The sequence below is a fragment of the Dermacentor silvarum genome, chromosome 5 (genome assembly GCF_013339745.2).
Source record: "Dermacentor silvarum isolate Dsil-2018 chromosome 5, BIME_Dsil_1.4, whole genome shotgun sequence".
NCBI classification, from domain to species: Eukaryota; Metazoa; Arthropoda; class Arachnida; order Ixodida; family Ixodidae; genus Dermacentor; species Dermacentor silvarum.
The window spans coordinates 57,214,999-57,238,773 of record NC_051158.1 but is presented as its reverse complement, the minus strand read 5'-3'; the positions used below and the strand labels follow the sequence as shown (position 1 = coordinate 57,238,773).

At 45.3% G+C, this 23,775-nt stretch overlaps 1 protein-coding gene across 1 annotated transcript; it reads left to right on the top strand.

Annotated features, from left to right (window-relative positions):
* The first annotated feature begins 226 nt into the window (after positions 1-226).
* Positions 227-15,166, top strand: LOC119454130 (platelet glycoprotein Ib alpha chain-like). The gene is made up of 2 exons (XM_049667942.1): positions 227-639; positions 15,151-15,166. Exons 1-2 carry the CDS (start codon positions 227-229, stop codon positions 15,164-15,166), a joined length of 429 nt encoding a protein of 142 aa, XP_049523899.1.
* The last annotated feature ends 8,609 nt before the right edge of the window (positions 15,167-23,775 follow it).

The window sequence follows — 23,775 nt, the reverse complement described above, 5'->3', positions numbered from 1 at the left end:
GGTGCGCGAGTCATCTCTGCCGGCGCCCTCACCCCCAGCACCAGAATCGTCTGCTCCTGCGCCCGTTAGCCACCATCAGGCAAGCCTTCCTCCCTCAACTTGCCCCGATACCGTCTCGGCGACCACCCGATGCGCTACCGCACAGTCCCCGGCCTCCGGCTCTCTCCCGGGGTCTCTGTCGTGCGAGTACGCGCATCATGGCGTCGCCGAGGGTATCGTCGCGACCATGACACCGGCCACCTCATCGCCTTTCTCGCCCCCAATGATGGCGGGCGACAGTGGAGACATCACCGACCCAACGCCGGCTACCATGCCGCATGCCATCGGGCCTGTCTGCAATGCCATCGCTCCTGCAACAACGACACCCGAACCGTCCACGCGGTCCGCTGAGCCGGTCTCCGTGGCGGCGTGCGAGCTCGGCACCGCGCCGATTCCACTGCCTCCGACTCTGCCGGCTAACGCCACCGCGGACATGGGTCACGACCTTCTGCGACCCCCACTACATCCCACGTCAGGCATCCTCACCGAACCACCGGACGCTCCTGTGGCCCCTGAACCCACTTTGCCCTGCCGGCCAGTGGCTTCCTCACGATGCGCATCATCACCTGCTGCACTGGATGAATGTCGCCTCCCGACAAGGTATGCCACATCCCCGTGCAATGCACACGTCGTGGCCGGTTCAGCACTCCATCGCTCGGGCGCGCACCTTACACGCCACGCAACGGTGCGGTACGTGATACGGCGCCGACAACGCTCGCGCGGGTACCGCCGGCGCACCATTCGCCTCACAGGCCTCCCCGTTCCTCCTTCAAGACGCATGGGCCGATCACTATATCGTCGGTTGGACGCGCCCCTCCCAACAGCGTCCGTTCAGCGAGTCCCTCGACCCTTGCGGAGCTCCCAGTGCCGCCCGCCTGAATGGTGGCAGTGACCCGATGCCTTCACGTTGACGACTCGGACTGGCCACGGACGATTTTCAATCAGGACTCAACTGGCTCGCCATTTCGACGTTCCGTCTGGGCGTGGGGCCCTGTAGCGCCCACCGACGCCGCAGCGCGGAGCGCTTTGTTCGGCGCTCTCAGCCGGTGCCTTGGCGCCGGCTATCAAAGAAAGAAAAAAATAAAGAAGCGCAGCGCGTGCTCGAAGCGCAAGCTCGGCACGCGCAGTGTCGTTCCAAAAGCCAGCCACGCTGGTCGTCGCAGCCCCGTCGCTCGGCTCGCCGCCTTCGCCTTCTGAGTAGGGGACGACGGCACGGCTCGTACAGCCGCCGTCACGTCTCTCCTACAAAACCATGCTTGTTAATTCAGTTAGTAAGCCAATGTGACCAAGTTTATGCAGCCCATAAAACTACTATCCTTTATCCGTATACTGTACTAGTAAATTTTCTATTGCCATCGATGCTTCGCCTTTCGGGCGAAACTGCGACTTTTTGACGTCTTTAGGATTTCGCTGAGCACTTGGAAAACTAAATTTTTTTATCATCACAGAATTGGGCATACCCATCCACACAAACCCTGTGTCACATACCTGGTGACCCAAGTTGGCGTCACATATGTTCAGAGAAGAGTGGCACATACCAAGTAACACATGCGTAGAGACCCGAGTTGGCTTTTAAGATCCTCACTGAAGAGCGAATCATACCGACGGTCCCCATACCTGTCCATCCTTACCCAACGAGAAAACTTCCCGTCAGTGCGTCGGTCATTCCTGTAAGACGATCGTTTTCAAGATAGAGCCTGTAGCAGCGAGCGACTTTACCTTCGTGCTGCCTGTGGCTTCAACACGAATGAAGCGGCAAGAACGCAGCGCTCATGAATATCTCAGCGCAGCTTGCTCTTTCGCAGATCGCTTTGAAGATATGGACCTGCGCGTCTCTCTTTAACGTGAAGCGGAGAAAACATAGCGTGTGGAGCTACCAGCATTCGTCACTCTCTATCAGCTTCGCAGATCGTTTTCAAGATGCGCTCCGCGCGGCTATGCTATGGTACGTTTGATCAGTACGTGCTGCCACTGGAGTCATTTGAACACGGTTTATAATGGTTCGACACGGATGGACGAGGTTCTAAGAAGAGGTAAACTGCTTATGATGAACGGAACGCCCTCAGCACTCCTGGTACCACCATCTGCAGTAATTTGGTTGGGTTATCAATGCAGCTTCAGGAAGGGATATTCTACCATCAATTATGTCCATGTCATCAAACAGGTAACAGAGAAATCTGCGGAGTACAATCAACTCTCTATATGGCTTTCGTAGATTATGAAAATCATTTGATAGAGTAGAGATACCAGCAGTCATAGATGCATTGCGTAATTAAGGAGTATATGAGGCATACGTGAATATCTTGGCTAATATCTGTAATGATTGCATAGCAACCATGGTTTTCTACAAAAAAAGCAGCAAGTTACCTATCAAGAAAGGGGTCAGGCAAGGAGACACAGTCTCTGCAATGCTATTCACTGCATGCTTGGAAGAAATATTCAAGCTCTTAGACTGGGAAGGCTTAGGAGTGAGGATGAACGGCAAATATCTCAGCAACCTTTGGTTTGCAGTTGACATTGTCCTATTCAGCAACAATGGGGACGAATTGCAGTAAATGATTGAGGACCTTAACCGAGAAAGTCGAAGAGTGCGGTTGAAGATTAATATACAGGAGACAAACATAATATTCAATAGCCTTGCAAGGGAACAAGAATTCAGGATCACCAGTCAGCCTATAGAGTCTCTAAAGGAGAACGTTTATCTAGGTCGATTACTCACAGGAGACCCTGATCATCAGAAAGAAATTTACAGAAGAATAAAACTGGGTCGGAGTGCATACGGAAGGCATTGCCAAGTCCTGCCTGGGACCTTACCGCTGTCATTGAAAAGAAAAGTGTACAATCATTCCATTTTACCGGTGCTAACATATGGGGCAGAAACTTGGAGGTTAACAAAGAATCTCGAGAACAAGTTAAGGACCGCACAAGGAGCGATGGAACGAAAAATGTTACAACGTTATGAGACAGGAATAGAGTGGTGTTGATCAGACAGCAAGCGGGGCTAGCCGATATTGTAGTTGACATTAAGCGGAAGAAATGGAGCTGGGCAGGCCATGTAATGCGTAGGATGGATAAACGGTGGACCATTGGAGTTACAGATTGGATACCGAAGGAAGGGAAGCGCAGTCGAGGAGGCCAGAAAACCAGATGGGGTGATGAAGTTAGGAAATTTGCAGGCGCAAGTTGGAATACGCTAGCGCAAGACATGGGTAATTGGAGGTCGCAGGGAAAGGCCTTAGTCCTGCAGTGGACATAAAATATAGGCTGATGATGATGATGATGATGATTATGATGATGATCAATGCACCTTACTGCGCAGTCCACACCAGTTCGCGTCGCCGCAGCACTGTTGTTTGTCTTGGCTGGATCAAGTGTCATGACTAGAGACCGGATTTTAGGCAAATGCCTTTTTTGTTCCTTGCGCTCCTATCGCCCCACTTTGATATATGAGCATGAATTAGAGGTTAAGAAGGGCTTTTATACTGTTTTTATAGTGCCTATAAATGCCTATTTCGGCGTTTGTGCCTAAATGCCTATAAATGCCTATAAACGCCTATCTTCAATATCGGCGCCTATATGAACACTATTTAGCCTCAAGTTTCGCTTTCGAGTGCAGTTAGAGATCGTTATTTATGTTACCGGGCAACATTGACTGTTCGGAACTCTATAGGGTTCAACCTAGTTTTTTAGTTCAACCAACTCCCGGAAAAACTGCTAGCAGCATTGAAATGGGACGCGCCGGCCAGCATATGCCGCCGCGCTGACATCGCGCGAGCGGTTGGCGAATGCGAAACCACGGACAGCCGCCAGGAGAAAGGAGAGTGAAGAGCAAAAGAAGAAAGAAAAATATGATGTGCCCGCGGCTTTTGTTTTGCTTGTAATTTACTTTTTAAGGTGTTCACCGCCGTCGGGCGTTCCTTCTCAACTTACGAGATCATTCTCAGTGACCAGAGGCACAATTTTGAATCCAAAAATGTGGAGAAGCTGGTAGTTTGCTATTGTTTCCACAATCTTCACAGTGATTCTTAAACTACGTTCCGCGTACTCTCCAAATATATTTCTTCAAAAATGTGCACTTGAAATGGGCGGAAGTGTATTTGGCAGTGTTGGGACATCTGGCCTGTACTATTCGGATAATGTCATTGTATATGAGAAAATTGCGAAGAGATGTACCTAACAGTCCTCATGTAAGAACATGCTAATTTCTTAATAAATCGTAGTCTCTCTTGCATTTGTTATTTGTCTGTTTTTGTTGTGTCTTAATTTAATTGCGTCAGGCAGACATAAAGTATCAGTTTTTTTAATCAGTATTCCCAGCTGCGAAGTATTCTTTCTCATGCCTGTTTCACTATATGCGACGCTCGAGTACAGTGGCCATTCAACATGAATATGAGCAGTGTGCTTATTGAATGAAGCCAATTGATCGTCATTAGTCCAGCAGTTTTATGGGACAATTGCACGGCAATGTTCAACTGTTGGAGCCTTTGTGCCACCATAGACAATAACATTTCTTGTTTTCCTATCGTAGATATAGGCCGCGCACGTCTTCGTTTGAAATTATTTGTATTTATGTAAAAAATTCTTGTGCCTATATTTACGACGTTGGAGGTCTAAAACATTGTTTTGCCTGCCTAGTTTCCTCTGTGCTTCTCTGATTTCAAAAGAGGCCCAACCGATGTCACCCTGCACTGCCTCATTTGTAGTTTTTCGTGGGCTCCCAAGGCCAACCGGCCTATCGAGTTTTGGTTAATTTCAAACACCGACAAGATATCCGATTTTAAGCGTAGAATGGCATTTTCGAACGTTACCGCTACGACCATTACTACTTTCCAGATTCCCCGCACCACCCCACACTTATTAATTGGGCTAGCTTAAAAAGATGCTTATCACATTATGGTGCTGCGTATGCGGAGCTTAATTGAGGATGCATCTCTTCCCCTATACCACTTCCCGCCACAGACACACAGCCATCATTTCAATAAATTATTCTCTGTCTATCAGAATGTTGACGTAGTTAGTATTTTTTTGTTTAATTCTCTAATTCTACTCAGCAACGACCTCTTGTGGCGGGTGTTCTCTGCTGACGGTCTTCTGGGGCTTAATTAGCTCTTAGATGATTCCAGAAAACCTGTGTGTGTGACTATCTTTAAAGTTCTCAAGATTTATTAGCAACGTGCTTTTCAACATGTGTGGGATATGCACCCCGAGCTTTTTATGTATACAATTAGGCGCCTCTGTCCTTTTGAATATCAACGGCCGCTTGTTACGCAGCAAGTCTAGAGGAATCATATGAGAGGTTTTATATGACGATGAATTTATTTATATTAAAAACAGATTAAAAAGCAATGTGAGTGTGCTAGAGCGAGACAAACAAGTTCTTAGATTTACATGTACAATTATGTTCACTTTACTTAATTCTGTGTTGTTTTTCATTCCAGAGTTACAAAGTTTTCAATTTGATAGTTTCGCCTTCGGAAAACATGCAATTTAGTCAATTTTTATTAAACATTAACGACCTAAATGAAACATTTGCAACAGTCGCTACAGTTTAACAGTGGTTGGCGAGAAAAACGATTTGTCTTTTCCCATGTATTTAGATAGGAGGCCCCTAGCTCAAGCTTCTCAAACTAGCGATGACTTAACAGTCACTACTTGCGTTTTTGAACGACGCTCATCTTGCTCGGTCAATTGTCGGCAGCGAACAAGTGTCGATGTGCATTAAAAATGTTATCCTGTTCTCAGGCAACAGTATCGTACTGCGTGATCTGAAGAGACCTTCAATGTGCAACAAGTCTGCCTATCACATTACGATCTAAGGGAAACAGGTCATAAAGTACAATAAATGGATACGAGGCAATGCTAGAAGTCCCGGTAACGAGCGGCCTCATGAGCTGCCGAATGAGGTACGACTCCCGACTGATCTTCTCGCACCGGATACTATACGGCTAGTCCAGGAGTGGTAATGGTGCCGCCTCTAGGAACGTCGCAGAGAACACCACTTGGCTGCGATCATTGGACGGCACCGACTTTGTCCCCAGATGACTATCTCGAGGAGTAGAAGTCATTATAAACGCTTTAAGAGCAGGTCACTCCTTTAGAGACGCCATCACCATGTGTCAACGGAGATTGAAAGGAATCACCACGACCACCCGCAATAGCTTCCGCGAGTTAAATGTTATGCATTTTCAAGAGAGGGGCAACTTGAAATACTGATCACCTGTTGTGAGAAGGGGAAGCACTGAAAACATTACGGGATTTACTGGGCTATGGAGGGGACATTGTTCGGGGATTGGGTCCGAAAAAGAGCTAGTATAGCCCTTATGATATCTTAGAGGGTATGATACTGCGCTATTCAATCCTGGCCACGGCAGCCGCACTATATGGGGGTGGAATGTAAAAAAAAGCACACACGTGTACCTTGTATTGGCTGCACGTTCAGAACCTCAAGTACTCAAGAATATTGCGGAGTCCACCTCTGCAACGTGCCTCGTGATCAGATTGTGATTTTGGCACATAAACCCCCAGAATTGTTTTTATTGGGCTAGCACCAAGACAACAATTATCTCACTGTAGCAATGCGTGTGCGAAGCTTTGTTAGTGAGGAAACTTCTCTTCACCTCAATCACTTCTCCACACAGACCCATCTTTTACATAAATTATTCTCTCTCTGTCAGAATTTCGACATAGTGAGTACAATCTTTTCAGTTTATTAGTTACTCTAATCTTTTTTACTTTAGTTATCTGTGTGTACTCGGCAACAAGCTTGTCTGTCCGCTGTTTGTGGCAGACATTCTTATCGCGCCTAATTGGCCTGATAGATGATTCAAGAGGGCTTGCTGTGTGTGCTTTTCAACATATGTGGGATTTGCACATGTGCCTTTTATATATGCTGTTAAGAACCTTTGACCTCGTGAATATCAATGTCCGTTCTTAAGCAGCAAGCTTCGTAGAATCATCTCTTTGGTTTTATATGACTGCGAATTACCTCAATTTGAAAAAAAAGAAACGTATTAACGCCAAATACGAAAACAAGCCATTCAAGTACGACGCCACGTTGTTCACGTCGTTCTTACGCTGCTTAATTCACCTGGTAAGGTTGCGTGTTTCCGCACCATACGTGAGTTCCTAATCACAAGAAACCTTCTAAATTGTTTCACGAAGCTGGCAGGGCAACATCATATTCTTGGTCACAAGTTCATGGAAGCTTATATGGGTAGTGGGTGCACAATAAATACATTGTTTTGGCATGTGCCGACACGAAAACTGTTTTAAAACTGGCTCGAATGGGGAATCTCATCCCCCCCCCCCCCCCCCCGCACACACAAGCAGCAAATTTTCTGGAATGGACTACGAATATTTTGATTGTAACTTGTATTTTAGCGAAGAACGTGTAATCTTAACATAAGTTAAGCGGCGCAAGACCACCATGCTGTGCATATACCAAGAAATGCTATTGCTGATAACGCAAAGAGCCTGAATACACGAACAACTAAGACGGCGTGAGTTACCTGGTAATTCAGCCTAGATTTGTTTGGCCTTGAAACCACAGGAATGTGCTCAAAATTTACACGAAACTACTCCAATCAATGGTAAAGCCTGTTTTGCCAATCTGGGTACTTTGTTACGAATGGTCATTGTGAAAAGGTGTCAGTATGAAAAACGAAGCATGCAGTCTCCGGTTTCTGAGACGTAACTACTAAAACCAATTTAGGCTTATACCACATTGATGTTGAACATATTCAATTGTCTATCAACGTGCTGACGAATGTCTGGAGCATGTGCCTAGATTGAGTGCTGCTACGCGAGCACTTTCGATTAAAAATGTGCTCGTTACACAGCCAATAAATTGTGACCCAGCGTCTCGGTCACGATCATAGCCTCATATCTAAACAATCTTTTCTACGTGCAGCCAGTTTCTCCAGCGCTTCGGACTCGCTTAGAGAGTATTGGTACTCTAGAACTCACGCAAATTATTCAGTATTATTCGAAACTATACCAGTGATTATCAGCTATTGAAAAATTCAATCCTGATTAGGCTTAATTCGTAATTAAAAGTTTCCGTATAGCAGAAGTAATACGCTCCATGCTGCGTATTAGAAAACGAATTGCACAACAGAGATATTAAGGTCAATATAACCTAACATTTTGGAACCAGTCGCAATGCAAGCAACCGAAAATAAATATCTGTCGTCGTTATTGCCACATAACACTGTTTATGGTAATTTGGGAATATATTTTGGTGCATGACACTCATTAAAACACATCATTTTTGACACTACGCTGCCAGACCAAATATTTCAAAACACAACAGATCCGCCACAAGATAAAATATCGAGCGCGCGTTGAGCACGTATCAACCCTTGAGTGCAGGCAGCCACGAGCCCTCAGAGGCTCCTACACGCACAAGAACACAGGGTTTCGTTGATACCACTGTCGGCAATGATTTCCAGACAAAGTCAAATATATTCACAACAAATACCCCCACACCAGACTGACACAACACCGGCGGTAATGTAATATTGTACGCACGCGCACACAAGCAGGGAAACAAATAGCATGCCGAGAACGGTTCTGCGCAGCCATATATTGCATGTTTCTTTTTTTTTGCTCACGATGTACCAACTTTTGTTCCAAGAGGTCTTGTCCTACTCTTGAGAAAATTGAACAAATAGTTATGGCATACACCCAATGTTTACCATAACCAAACTATAAAACCAGGCAAAAAGGAGGCAGGAATCTTTGTAGCTTTGCCACTGCCAGCTAGCTCAGTGTGGGCTACTTATCGGCAGGCCGCTTGCGCGGCTTTTTCGAATCGCCCTTTATATGTCGTAAGTAATGACGGTTGTAAGCCGTGTTTGCAAATGTTGACAAAAAAAACGAAGCTTACTGGTGCATCTGAATCTAAGCGGTGCGTCGTGCTTACATCACCACGTATGACAGCCGTTCCTGCTTTGTAAATCATGTAATATACATCCGGTAATATGTCACAAGTGTCAGAACGTTACCAAACACGCACTTGAGCCATTGAGCGGCGTCAAACAGATTTTAGAAACGCGAAATTTGCGGCCAACTGCATACGGGAAGTCGAACGCTCTTTTGTACCTAGATCTCATTCTTTTGCGCATTTGTATGCGTGTTGTATGCGTGTAGGTAAAATTATGCATGCTGAAAAAAGGATTGTTATATGAAATGTAACGCATACATGCACTCATAGAGAGTGTGTAGTTGACTCGCCAAAACCACTGGGCCCATACTGACACCAGCCACATAAAGTATTAGCGCTGCAGTGATGCAGGCGCCACCATTTTCGCCTGTTTAACATGAAAGGTAAACCGAGTCTCTCGAAAGATAATATATATATATATATATATATATATATATACGTCGCATAAGATGCCTACGCATTCATCCACAAAAATGTGGTTGCAACTTATTCAGCAAAGCGCTGGCGATCAAGTGCAACCGATAGCCTTCGCGGGATCGGTTACATAGCCATTGTGGCACTTTGCTTGTTGCCGCTTCTGACTCCTTGTGTATGGGCTGTACAAAATATAATGGTTCGTTTAAAAATATAATTCACACCGGCTTGAACGTAACTTCAGCGGCTGCAGAAGGCTCACGTTAGCACATATAAGCTTCAGATAATTCGTTTCAATAATTATGAGCAGCACAAAGTAAAAATACAAGCATATTAAGTGCTTCGGTGATTTCGCTGTCGATGTGATGTGCTTTCTCTAAGTGGCTGATCCGGTCGAACGATGGTTGCCAGTTTTGTCGGCGTCAACCACACACAAACCTGTGCACTGGAAGCACTCGTGGTCGTCGGCTTGAGTCATCGTCGGACTTGCAGGACATTTTCCTTACCTGACATGACGTAGGAATTGTTTGTAACACGCGTGTAAGAATACAAAATCTTTATTTTTTAGTTGCCTAAATCTTCCATCGTATGGCTGTTGGAGCATATGCATAATAATTCCTGAGTTACTTGAATGAGACTTCTGTTGTAAAGGCCGCGATAAAAAGTGTTGAGAGAACATTCATAAGTCGTAATTGTGCTGGAAAGGTGCAGATAGGGCGTTTTGAGGAAACAGTATGTGTGGTGTTGGTGATACAATGGTGCCCAAGTAAAGTCACGAGGAACATTCAAGAGTCGTATTGCACTTGGAAAAGTGACACTAAAACTTTTGGGGTGCTTCTTTTTGTTCTTCTTTATTTTCCCTAAAGACCCCTAACTGCAGGGCTATTACATAAGAGGTGAGGTTTGCATATGTATGCCTATACAAAGGATATAAACATACGCCATGTAGTCATTTGTTTTCCTTTACGGCAGCCAATAAATATCGAAGGCATCTGCAAACGCGCATGGGCAAATGATTCACGCGATGTGATGTGACTGGCTGTTCGAATCTGTAGCTGTTCAAAAAATAGAGGCGGAAAAAGTGACGGAATGACAGCTGGGCGGGTGACTTGTAAAGGGTGTCCTGTGCGGCGGGAACAGCTTGCAGGTTATTTGGGGGTGGTGAAGTTGACTGTGACAAAACATGTGGGCACAAGAATGATATTGGCATTACAAGTGTTCCCATAAAAAGCGTGACGCCACTGCGTTTGTCTGTAGAGCAAGATCCCCACCAAATGTTTATTTAACTGTTTTTTTTTTTGGTACAGCAGTAGTGAAGGCGTTTTCTTCAAAGATGTCGCCTACCATGCCATGGAGGAGACACCGGAACCCACACCCCTCATGACCTACCAAGGAATTACACAACAATACAGGCTCAGTAGAAGAACACTCCCCGCAGGGCACCATAACTCACCAGGAGACCACACTCAGGTGATAAAAGACAAACACGATTCACCATCAATTCAGAATGCGCCTGCTATAAGCCACATATTTCAACGCCCAAGGTAAATTTCGCAATCAGGCAGGCACTCTCAGACACATCGTACGGGATTCTGTCTACGGAAACCTACCACTCTCTTCCCCTGACAGTGGGAGATGCTGCTGTCCAGCTTCCTACTTTAAGATCAACCCCTGCCTGCCGCAAGACCACTTTGTCCTCTGTGGTGTCTCCGGCCGCCACAAGTGCGGCTTTCCATTCCAGGAGTTACAAAGAAGTCCAACTTGCCAACTTGTGCCCTGAATCAAGCTGCGCTACATCTGCTGCATGATTCCTACTCTGATCAAATTCACATTTATACAGGTGGCTCTTCGACTCTGACCAGCTCTACTAGTGCGGTAGTTATTCCGTCGGCATCATTCTGCAAGGAGTTCAAGATAAGCCACGTCACAACATCAACAGGGTCTGAACTTGCCGCCCTCCATAGCGCAGTGCTTTATGTGCGTGAACAATCACCAAATAATTGGGCTATATTCTGTGATTCAAAGGCAGCCCTACAGTCACTTTTATAAGCTCTGCGCCGCAGCCCACAGGAACAATTGGTAGCAGAGATACGATTGCGCTACCATCAAGCGGTGGTCAGAGGCCACGACATTGTATTTAAGTGGCTACCTGGGCACTGCAACATCACTGGCAATGAATGTGCCGACACAGCTGCCCGTGGAGCACATGACGAATGTGAAAGAATCTCAATATGAATGTCAAGAACGGATGCATCGCGGCACCTCAGCAGTCTTGCCCATGCTGTAACTCTAAGAAAATGGAATACACCAGAGTTTACCAACCGGTGCCAGTATGCCATGGACCCACAGATGCAATTACAACTTTTACCCGGTTTTAAACAACAAGAACAAACCTTGCTGTGCCGCCTGCGAATAGGAGTTTTTTTTCACAAACTCCTATTCATTCCTAACTGGAATGGCGGACAGTGCCAACTGCAGCACATGTGGTGTTGAGGAAACCACCAGACATCTCTTATGTGACTTTCCCAGATACGAAGATGAGAGGATTGCCCTTCGGACGGCTTTGGGGCACTTAGACGACTGGCCTTTTACGGAGGAGCAGATCTTGGGCGCGTGGCCTTGTGCATCTGCTATGTGCAGGGTTACAAAGGTGCTGCTGCGTTTTTTGCTGCTGCGTTTTTTGAAGTGCAGAAGCCTGTATGACCGCCTGTGACGAAACTCAGCGATGAACGCTTGACTGTAAATGTGCAAGGTGTCAACTCTGAACTTCTCTTTTCCTTCTTCTCTTTCAATCCCTTCTCCCCCTTCTCCAGTGCAGGGTAGGCTACCGGGCTCAGCCTGGTTAACCGCCCTGCCTTTCCCTTATCACTTTTCTCTCTCTCTCTCTCTCCTGCTGGTCTAGGAGGTCCGTAGACCCAAGACGGCACATGGCTACCTGGAAAAAGGATCCGCCCCATAAACTCAACTGCTCAATAAATGTGTTTGTCTCTCTCTCTCTAAGCCAGGTGCCCGTCACTTGTGTCGTAGTGGGGCCTCTAGCGCATGAAAGGATGGCGCTTCGGATTTAGCTGCAGCAGATGTGACCTTCGTTCCCTGAGAACACACGAATCCCAAATAATCGTATGGTCACGTGAATCAACCCTAAATTAACACTTACTAAAAAAGTTGTCGCAGTTTCACCCGAAAGGCGAAGCATCAATTGCAATAGCAAATTTGCGGAGAGCTATACGGAGTAATGATAGTAGCTTTATCAGCTGTATAAGCTTGGAGATGCAGCAGCACTGGCAACACGCAGAACTAATGTCGACGCCGTCGGCGTTTTGCCCGCGTTCGCACAAAACGCGTGCGGCGTTAGTGACTGTTGCCGGAGCTTCTGGGGGCGGCTCGGAGGTTTTCGATGACATCAGAGCGGGACACTCGTCGAGCAGCGTCGGAAGTCTTTACCACCTTCTCGCCTCACAACGTTTTTATATAAATAGGCACTTGGTGCCGCAGCTAAACGTCGCCTCCCTTCCCTCCCCCTCCCCCCCCCCCCCCCCCTACGGCTTTTCGCGGGTCGGAAGTATGGCGCTGAGCCGTGCTCCCTCAAGGGCTGCAGAAGATAGCATCAACCTTTCCCTTTGGTGATTATAAAGGAGGAAAGAGACGCCTAGTTCTGCAGCCCTTAGGGAGCACGGCGAAGAACACGCGTTTGTTCTCCGCCGTGGGTTTGCTCCCCGTGAAAGCGCGCGTCCCTTGCGCCCTTTCACTCTCGCATACTGCGTTCGGCGCGCGGCGACGATTTCATCTCCATTGACGTCATACGGAACCTCACGGTGACGGCGTCGACGACGGCGACGCCGACTGCAGAAATCTGCTTTGGAGTGTCCATATAATTGCTATCGCAATAATAGATTGTACAGATTGTATATATTCAAATACTTTTAACGTTGCCTACATATCATCATTAGTGGACGTTTACTTTTGCCAAGCTGAAGCAAGGGGCCTCGTATAGTTGACAGAGAGCACCCTCTTAATGTCGTATAACAAAGCCCATGACTACACAGTCCTCACAAAACGTAAATAATGTAGTTTTTTTATTTGCAATATTTAACTACTGCAGATATTCCCATATATCCACAAGGTTTGCTGCAGCGAGGCGATGCTGGTTCGTAGAACATGAGGATACCATCCATGGGCGGACCCTGGAGGCAGCCCTGTATTTCAATAAAATTGAACTGTTTCTAAGACGAGCATGGACAACGGTCGAGCTGTGCCTGGTGGATGGAATGAACTGGCCAGTCGGGAGAGCGAACCCGAGCATGGTTCACAACATGGGCCTCGCCGGCCGTTGTTGAGGGTACGGATCCCGGCCCTATCGAATTCTCCAGGAGTATATAGGTAGCCGCTACCCATCCGTCGATGGCACTCATCACGTTCACCAAGCTTGGCACTGATGACAACATGGACAAGGGGCTCTAAGCTTTGCCCACTGCGGTCTCCGAGGAAATCACCGCGTCGCCTTGGCCGTCGAAACACCCCGGTAATTCTGTACTTTTGAAGTAATTCAGAGGCTCACTTTCCGCGTAGTTATCGGGCGTAATGAACTAAATACTTAGTGCAACTCTGTGACTCTGATCACGTCCCGTATATTTGTAGTTGCATGTTATGACCCTACTTTAGTCTGAGTTCTCATGTGTTGAACTTATAATTCCTTCCTTTTGGAGATAGCCTTGTGGCAATAGAGCGCGTTTGTGACACAATACCTGCCTATCGGAGCTAGCCACATAAAAAAGGTCCTAAAGAAGAGCGACGGGGATTAACGCTCATGTTTACCGCACCATATCATCCACTAGCTAATGGGCTAGCCGGGCAAGCTATTCTTGACACCAAACACTAGATACAAAAAAGTGCACACACTTCCCAGGTCCATGCAATTGCTGACTTGAAGCAGTGGTAGCTCGTCATAACCGGCCCTATGCAACTTTGAGGTGCACACCGCCTCCTTGGCGATACTGGGAACACAATACAAATAGGTTTCTAGGATTTAAAGCAATCATCCACCTGTGACGCCCAGTGCCCTTAGAGGATGAAAAGAAACTTCACCAAAAAACGAATCACATTGATACTATAATATTTATTTATTTATTTATTTATTTATTTATTTCAGTACCGTAAAGGCCCATAGGGAATTACATAGGGGGTATTTTTATACAATCATAATGTACAACAAAGTTGCAAATACAAATGAAAAAAAGCAAAATACAAAAAACAAAACAAAAAACAAATGGAGCGTTTACAAATCAAAGCAGGAAAGTACAAGAGATATCATCTTACAATCAAGAGGTATACGATATGAAATATCGACTTCATGCACATTGACGAGGTTAGGGTTGCTGCGTGTCAATTCTATCAAGATACATCAGCAATTCTGTCTTAAAGGGCGCTATATCAGTAAGGGTAACTATTTGTTCCGGCAGATCGTTCCACTGCTTTACTGACAATACAAATGGAAAGTTCTGATATTTCATCGTCCTTGCGAAAATTGGTTCAACTTTAAGAATATGATCTCTGCGTGAAGAGATATGATGCGCCGGAAGAATATTCGTAGTTGCAAAAGCCATTGCTGTGATACATGGAGTGAAAATATGACAAACGAGATATCCTGCGTCGTGTGTCAAGATTATGGAGACGAAGTCTTAGCTTCAACACCGTTAAACTTTGATAAGATGAATATAAAGATAAAATGAACCTGGCTGCCTTCTTCTGCACAGATTCAAGCTGGCTTGAAAGGTCAACGCTATTTGGATGCTATATTATAGAAGCTTATTCTAATGCTGACCTACTCACCGTTGTGTAGGCATGCAGCTTCGTTTCGGCAGTAGCAGTTGACAAACGGCGCTTTAAGAGACCTAGTTTTTTAATGGCTTTACTTGTTATATGCTCTATAAGAACGTTCCACGTTGGATTAGGCGAGAAGTGCACACCCAGATACTTAAAAGACTTTGTTTTTGCGATTATGCTGTTGTTAATTGAATAGATATTCGCAGCAGTATTAGTGAGCGTATAAAACCTCATCAGCTTTGTTTTGTCTGTGTTGATCTTCATTTTCCACAGTGTGCACCACTCATGGAAGCAGGTTATATCAGCCTGTAGGCGTGTTACGTCAAGCGGGTTAGTTATTTGTCTGTATATCACACAGTCGTCGGCGAAAAGGCGTATGCTAGAAGTTATGTTGTTAGCTATGCTATTTATGTAAATTAAAAAGAGAAGCGGCCCTAATACTGACCCCTGTGGCACGCCCGATATTACCGCAGTACAGCTAGAAATGTGATCTCTAATCTTGACGGGTTGAAAGCGGCTGCGCACGAATTCTACGTTCCAAAACGTGTTATTAGATGATTGGAATGCTGTTTCCTCGCCATACTGTCATATGGGGCGTAATGGGGTTCTCTCAAGCCGCTGCATGCGGCTTTTACCCTTACGTCCGCTCTCATAATGTATTCTGTGGAAAGAGAGAAATAAAGATTATATATATATATATATATATATATATATATATATATATATATTGTCGAGTTGCAGTTTACGAACCTTCTTATTTATTCTTCTGTGGGGCACCCGATCAAAAGCTTTTGATAAATCTACGAATATAGCATGAACGTAGTGCAAAGCATGCAATGAGTCATGAAGATCGCTTACTAGTTCAAATAACTGTTTGACAGGACTTTTTGTATCTAAATCCGTGTTGTTGTTCAAGCAGCAGATTGCTATCTTTTATGTGGGACATTACGTGCGCGTAAATGATACGTTTCAACAGCTTACACAAACCGAGGTCAGCGAGATAGGTCTATAATTGTTAGGACACGTGCTTACGCCTGACTAGAATATCGGAATGACGTGCGCTATCTTCAAGTCGTCGGGAAGACAAGCCGATTCCAAGGACTGCTGGAATATGAGTGCTAATAAAGTGGCTGACGTGTGGCATGTTAGTCTAAGTAGCTTACTGCTGATACCGTCAGGACCCGGACTCCTATTCTGTGGCAGTCTCTCGATGGCGCGTGCCACACCAGCTTCGCTTATTATAATCGATTGGCATTGGTGAATTATTACTGGGTTAGCGTCATCGGGTAACTCGCGTAGTGGAGCCTTTTTTAGAAATACTTGTGCAAAATGTTTGTTAAATAGTTCGCTTGTGGTTTCAGTAGACAGCACGTCACCGTTTTCATCCTTTAGCGTAGGTGTCTTGAATTCGGACCTGGGATTTATGTATTGCCAAAATTTTGCTGGCTTGTTTCTCAATAAACTGGGCAAAGTTTGGTTAAAAAACTCGTCTTTCGCTGCAATAATTTAAGCCTCAGCCTTAATTGAAGCCTCCTTGTAGTTTTCCCAGTCCCGATCTGCGTTTGTTTGCTTGGCCCAGCGGTATACTCTTTTCTTTCTATTTAGACACCTTTTTACTTCTTTCGTGAACCAAGGAGAATTGTCGCTTGTTTTAATTGTTAACTTTGGTATGCAGGAACACTCAATTTCTTTTAGTTTGTCACAAAACAGTAACAAGTTTTTATTAATTGTGAGGGTGAGGTAGGAATCTTCAAACGTCAGGCGAAATTCCTGCAACATACTATAATTTTACCGCAGTCGGCCCTAGAGTAGTTCAAAATTGTTTTTGTAGTAGTCGATATATCAGGACTCGGAGTTGGAAAAACGCAATGCACTACATTATGGTCACTCAGTTCCTCTAGCACGTGGGTTTCCGAATTATCAGGTAGATTTGTCAGCAACAGGTCTAATTTATCACTGCCACGTGTCGGGTTTTTGACAAGTTGATTGAGCTGATACATGCTTAATATATGTAGCAATCTGGAACACTCAGACTGATTTTCAGAAGAAGTGATGGACCGCGTGACCCAGTTAATACCCAGGTAGTTAAAATCGCCGCCTAAAATTATGATGCATTTTGGATATGTTTTAAGTATATCGTCAAGTGACTGCTGTAAATGATCAATAAAATCAGAAGAGCTTCTCGGAGGGCGGTACAATGCGCCCAGGACGTAGGTGATGCCCTTAAGTCGCATCATCACGCATATCAGCTCCAGTGGGGTGTCAACTGAAACCAAAGCTGGCTGATAATCACTTCTAATGGCAACCAATACACCACCTCCTCTACTGTCATTTCTATCTTTACGAAATATCGCAAAATCGTTAGGCAGAGATAGCTCGCTGTTTTCAACATCTGCAGAAAGCCACGTTTCAGTTCCAATGATGACATCCGCAGAACACGTGTTTATAATTGCGTTAACCATATCAGGTTTTGGGAGTATGCTGCGGAAGTTGGCGAGGATAATAGATACCTGTCTACAATTGTTTATTTCTATTTCTACTTTGCGCTGAATTTTCCGTCACTGATCATGACGCTTTCCCTGAGCGACTATCTCCTTTACACTTTGTGAAACCGCATCATATGTGTAGATCTTGCCATGAATATGCAGTTTGTTGTATCGAAGTGTAAAACGTGCTTTGTTCATGCGGTTTATTTTCGCAAAGTCTCTTAGTTTTTTACGTTCTAGTTGAATTTTTTGTGAAAAATCTTTCTCTAGCCACACTTTAGGTAGCACGTCCCTAAGTTTGGATGCATTTCTTAAAATTTGATCCTTGATTTTGTAATTGAGAAATTGAATTATAATAGGGCGCATGAAGTTGTTCCGGTGAGGGCCAATGCGATGAGCACGTTCGATGTCATTAACTTCCAAATTCAAATTAGTGTTTATAAAGCCTCGAACTTTCCTCTCAGTTGACACGTAGTCCTCTCCGTCCGAATCAGGCATGCCCTTTACAAGCCGGTTGTTTGGTCTTGATCTGTTGTTAAGGTCGTCAACCACGCCATTGAATTCCGTGTTCGTCTTTTGACACTGCTGATGTAACCTCGTTCACTGAACCCCTAACCGAAGACACATCGGTTTTTATTTCAGAAACACCATTCATGTTTTGCTCAATGAGGCCAACCTGGGCCCCTATTTTCTCAACGTCCTCTTTGATTTTTTTCAGAATGTCGTATGAATGTATGAATAGAGGTCGAAAGTTGGTGTTAGTGAGAAAAGGATTGTCAAGCTCCGCTTCAATCACAGAGGGTCGACCTAGGTTGTCAAAACAGCAAGCCAGGAAGGAAACCTAAAGTGTGTCTGGCATGTAAGCGCCAATGGCACCACGAAGCCAACGTCTGTAGCAGTGTTTTAGGTCTCATCCCAGGACGGATGAAAACAAGGGCGGGGGAATAAAGTGTGCTAAGAAGACGAGGCAGAATCCGCTCTAAGGAAGCTCAGGAGGGGGAGGGGGGAGGAGGACAATAAAGAACAAGGTTGAAATGGCCACATGACATTATTTTTTTTTCATTATGCGTGGGCTTGTTATTATAAAGTCGATCACGTGGTTTCGCTAGACTTATAAATGTTTATGGTGACGCATGTGTCTAAATATCGGTAGAAATACTTTATGTAAATGTGGTGAACGAATGACTGCCACTTGTTTGAATTAATTTAGTTCGTTCCTCCAGCATTAACAACTTGCAGATAAAGTACACCGGCTCTGAGTAGCTTCCACGAGGTGTGGGATGATGTATGTAAATTTCCTTATTGAATTGCAATGCACCTATCTCGAAGACATTAAAAACACAGGCACCACTACACTGACATCAAACTTATAGCAAATTTCTGAGTGTGTGGTCACTGAGTGAATTTGTTGCGATATTTCTTTAGGAAACAACACGTCCTCTATCGGGACCAAAGTTGGTAAGCTTTAATTACGTACTTCAGAAGGACTGAGTGTTGAGCTAGTTTGTGTTGCGCAGTAGAGCACTGCACGGGCTCGGGCTTACCCAAAATCCCGGGCCCTGACCGGCCCGTGGGCCGGGTAGGGCCGGGTAGGGCAGTTTTTTCACGGGCTCCTTCCGGGCTGGGGCACGGCATGGGGTTTTTCACCCCGAGCCCGGGCCGTGTATTTCGACGCGGACCCGGGCCGGGCTCGGACATTCTGGTGGTGCATGTAACGTCCAGCGAGTTATGCTCACGCGTCTCGACTCTGAAAAACATGTTGCCATGGCGCAGCTGGAAGCTAGCAGTGTTACTCCTGCGTACTTCCCTTTTCTTCTTCCATCATATTGTTACGGCCTCGGGAGATGGTTAAGGGAGCGTTTAATGATTGAGGGACAAAGATGTAGCTCCTTGGGCTATTCTGGCTGGTATCAATCGTAGGAGCAACGTCGTCTGCCTCTTTCTCTTCCTTCGCTTCCCTCACTTTTCACTGGCAGTGACACGGTGTAACATTATTTTGCGTTGTTTCAACACAATGTAAAAGTCCAGAAAGACTGAAGTCGCCTTAAACCAAAGGATGCCATTGTAGTCCTTACCTAAATCAATGTAATTAATGCTTTCAGGGCGGTGTAAGCGCGTTCGCCACTTGCTGATTCTTCCAAGGCGAATTGGTGAAACGATGACTGGTAAGGTAAGATAATTCGTCGCGCGGCTGAAATATGGCATTGCGTCCATCCATGATTGCACGCATGTTCTTAACCAGCCGCCTAGCAGCAGCTCATGGAGGAACCGGAAGCTGCCTTTCTCCATTTACTCCATCCATGCGCTGCGCTCACGACCTGTCGTGGCTGCGCTTCGGCTAGAGTGTACTACAATACGGTTGAGTGGGACGAGCGGCTGGGGCGTCGCATGCTTTGCAGTGAGGCGCCCGAGGTGGAAAAATACTGTGGCGGCGTGGCGATAGAAGTGGATTGGGTGGTATCAAAGTCGCGCCGTTGGAAACTGCTGGCGATACTGCTCGGCAGGGTCATTCGTACAACTTCGCGTGCTGGTATTAGCGTTCAGACCGCTCAAATTGTGTTCATAATTGCATATTACATGTATTTATGCCTTAAGAATAAATTCCTTTCATTCTCTTCTTTATTTTATTTTTTAATGCCACTCGGTGGTCTTTTTCGGTGTCGGGCCGGGTTCGGGCCCGTTTCGAGCCGGTCTAGGGCCGGGCTCGGGCCTAAGGTAAAGGGGTGGCGGGCCGGGCCGGGCGGGTAACGTAGATTATTTCCGGGCCCGGGCCAGGCCCGGGTCTCGCCATAAAACTTTTGGTCGGGCTCGGGCGGGCCGCCCGATGTAAAATCGGGCCCGGGCCGGGCGCGGGCTGAAAAAGTCGGCCCGTGCAGTTCTCTATTGCACAGCAACTATGGCACATCAGCGAAGAATACTAATCGACATAAAGAACTAAACGGACAACGAGGAGCTCTTAGGATACAGAAGGCAAGGAAGGCGTGGACAAGGAAGTTGCCGTCCTGCTCCATTTTGCTCTTTGTGCGCGTTATGAATTTGCGCTAATCTACCATAGTTTAATCATATAGCTCTGTGCTCAGCAGTTTATACCATTTTTCACTGTGGTTAAGCAATGCTCAGGAAACAAAACAAGCAGGTTCGATGCACGTAAATGTAACAGATTGAAAAGAAAAAAAAACTACTGACGGAAATAAAAATCATTTTGACAACGTGTATCTAAATGTATTATGCTAGTCTGCACACTGAAATTTACAGGAAGCATGAAGTTCTATTTGGAGAAAAATGGGAAAAGTAAAAAATATGCAGCACTATATACGAATTGCTAAGCACATGTCAGACAGAGGTGAGCTTATAGTTGTAATTAGGCTAGACCTTGTAATTTAAATTGTATTTCCCATCGAGAAATGATACAAATATGGTCACTTGGATTCTACTCAAAGATGACTTTTGCTGCCTGTCAAAGCAGGGGCAAAAATGGTTATCAACAACAATGCACAATTGGGTGGAAGCAAATAATCATCTCGGATACAGAGGGAACTTTCGCTCATTGATGGTTCTGATTACAAAGGACCACGAAATGAAAGAATGCAGGTTGGTCCGCACGTAATTTAAACTGGCGACATAATGATTGCACAGATGGACCGAATACCCAAGACTTGCGCTGCACCCTTCATTATATTGTCCGAACTGAAAAATCAGCTACAATAACTTTTCATCTTAAAGCGCTGAGCATGCCAATCACAAATATAGACATATTCTAAACTTATACAATGATAGCTTTCTGTCTATTCTTGCTTTCTTTTTTCTTTGCCAGGCATTTTGTTCGCATGTTCCTTCGATTTATTTCCTGCCCATTCTTCAGTTTAAGCTATGTTTTTTTTTTCCTGGGCTTTCACCAAATGATCTGTTTGCTGCCTTTCCATAATTTACAGAACAAAAAATTACAGATTTTTTTCCCACTAGGAGAGTAATACACTCCCTTGATGACTGCAGCTTTCATGCAGAACGAGTCAAATGCTGGCACACGGTTCTAAGAGATCGCACATGCGGCACGCTGCATAGGACATATGAGGTGGAACCACTGGCAAGGCATCAGGCCTCAATACACTCAACAATACGCGACATATCAAAGTATCCACTCTTCGTTTATATATAGCCATGTTCTCAGCGGCATGACTCGACCTGATTGTAGCTGTATCTTGTGCAGAAAGTAAGACCAATGGTCTCCCACATACAACATTTATCTGCCTACAGTTGCGTGGCTAGTAAAGCTGAACACAAATTGTAATTGATTGTAAAAAGAGAAGAGCAAAGCATTTCACTCAAGGAAAATCTGTCGTCAGCCATACAAAGAAAAAAAAAATCAATATTTATAAAAAAGTATTCTGCGTTTGTTGCATTGAAAAAAGGTTCCGTAGTTAAAATAGAACTTTTCCGGGGTTTCTTTGTTTTTTCACAAATGGTTTTTACAGGAAATATATCGTTGTTGTCAATATGTCGTTTTTGTGAGCAATTTTTGAATGCTGCAAAATTGTGCCTATCTCGAAGCCAGTTGGAACTAAAGTAGTTTTATGATCGTAACTTTTTAACCGAGTTTTTTTTTTCAGTGCCATTTTGCATTGATACCGATAACTTCTTGTGAACAATGTATGTGATATTACTACAGTGGGATTTTCACATCTTGGTATTGGAGCATTGGTTTCAAAGTCGAGGCATACATTGTCATGTCTTAATGTCGCCTTAGTGAACCATGAGCTTGTAGTTCATACCTAACAGTTTTTCGGCACTCATATAATGCAAAAATGCGTTTGCTATCACCTTTCTCACTCCCACTCATTTCTTTAATTTCTACTCCTAACCCCGTTCCCCTCGCCTAGGGTAGCAACCCAGAAGTGCGCCCGGTTGACCGCCCTCCCTTTTCTTCCTCCTTTTCCTCTTCCTCCACTGCATTACAACTTACGATAGTGGACATAATCCTGCTCTTCTTTAACGGTCATATGAAGTTAGGACGAATAATTTCGCAGGCGAATTATTTACACTGCCATAGCCTTCTCGTATTTGAAAATATATGGGCAGTCGACATATAGATACCGGACACTATCGAGGTTTCTTGAGATGTGGCACCACATCTTAAAGCAGACATCGAAAAGCGCAAATATCAAACTTTATTATCAACCCGGTAAGCGAGCCGATGCGGTAAAATGGCTACGATGCCAAAGTCAGAACAGCCATGTTGCATTTATGATGTCAGCTGCCACCGCAGGTTTTTGTCAGCAAACCGATTTCGCTAAAAACCGAGGCATTCAATTTTTTTCTGGAGCTACGCATGCAATAATTGCGTCTATTATATCACCAATTCTTCACAGACAAAAATAGATGTGGGAATTTGTTTACACTAAAACTATTTCTTTCGCACTTCAAATAAGCGAACGTTTCATGGTTTGTATTGCTTCGATAGTTAGGATCAGCTCCCTTTGAGGTTGGTAGCAGCGAGAAGAAAAAAAAGTTGTCGCAGTTTCACCTGAAAGGCGAAGCATCAATTGCGATAGCAAATTTGTAGAGAGCTATATGGAGTAATGATATTAGCTTTATCAGCTGTATAAACTTGGACATGCAGCAGCACCGGCAACACGCAGAACTGTTGTCGACGCCATCGGCGTTTTGCCCGCGTTCGATCAAAATGCGTGCGGCGTTGGTGACTGTTGCCGGAGCCTCTGATATAAATAGGCACTTGGTGTCGCAGCTAAACGTCGCCTCCCTTCCCTCCCCCTCCCTCCCCCTCCCCCACGGCCTCTCGCGCGTCGGAAGAAGGCGCGTTTGCTCTACATATATGGTGATTGTAAAGGAGGAAAGAGACGCCTACTTCTGCAGCCCTTAAGCGAGCACGGCGCAGAACGCGCGTTTGTTCTCCGCCGTGCGTTCACTCCCCGTGAAAGCGCGCGCCCCTCGCGAACTTTCACTCGCACACACAGCGTTCGGCGGTTGGCGCTGAGCCGTGCTCCCTCAAGGGCTGCAGAAGATAGCGCCAACCTTTCCCTTTCCCTCAAGAACCACTTATCATCATCGACG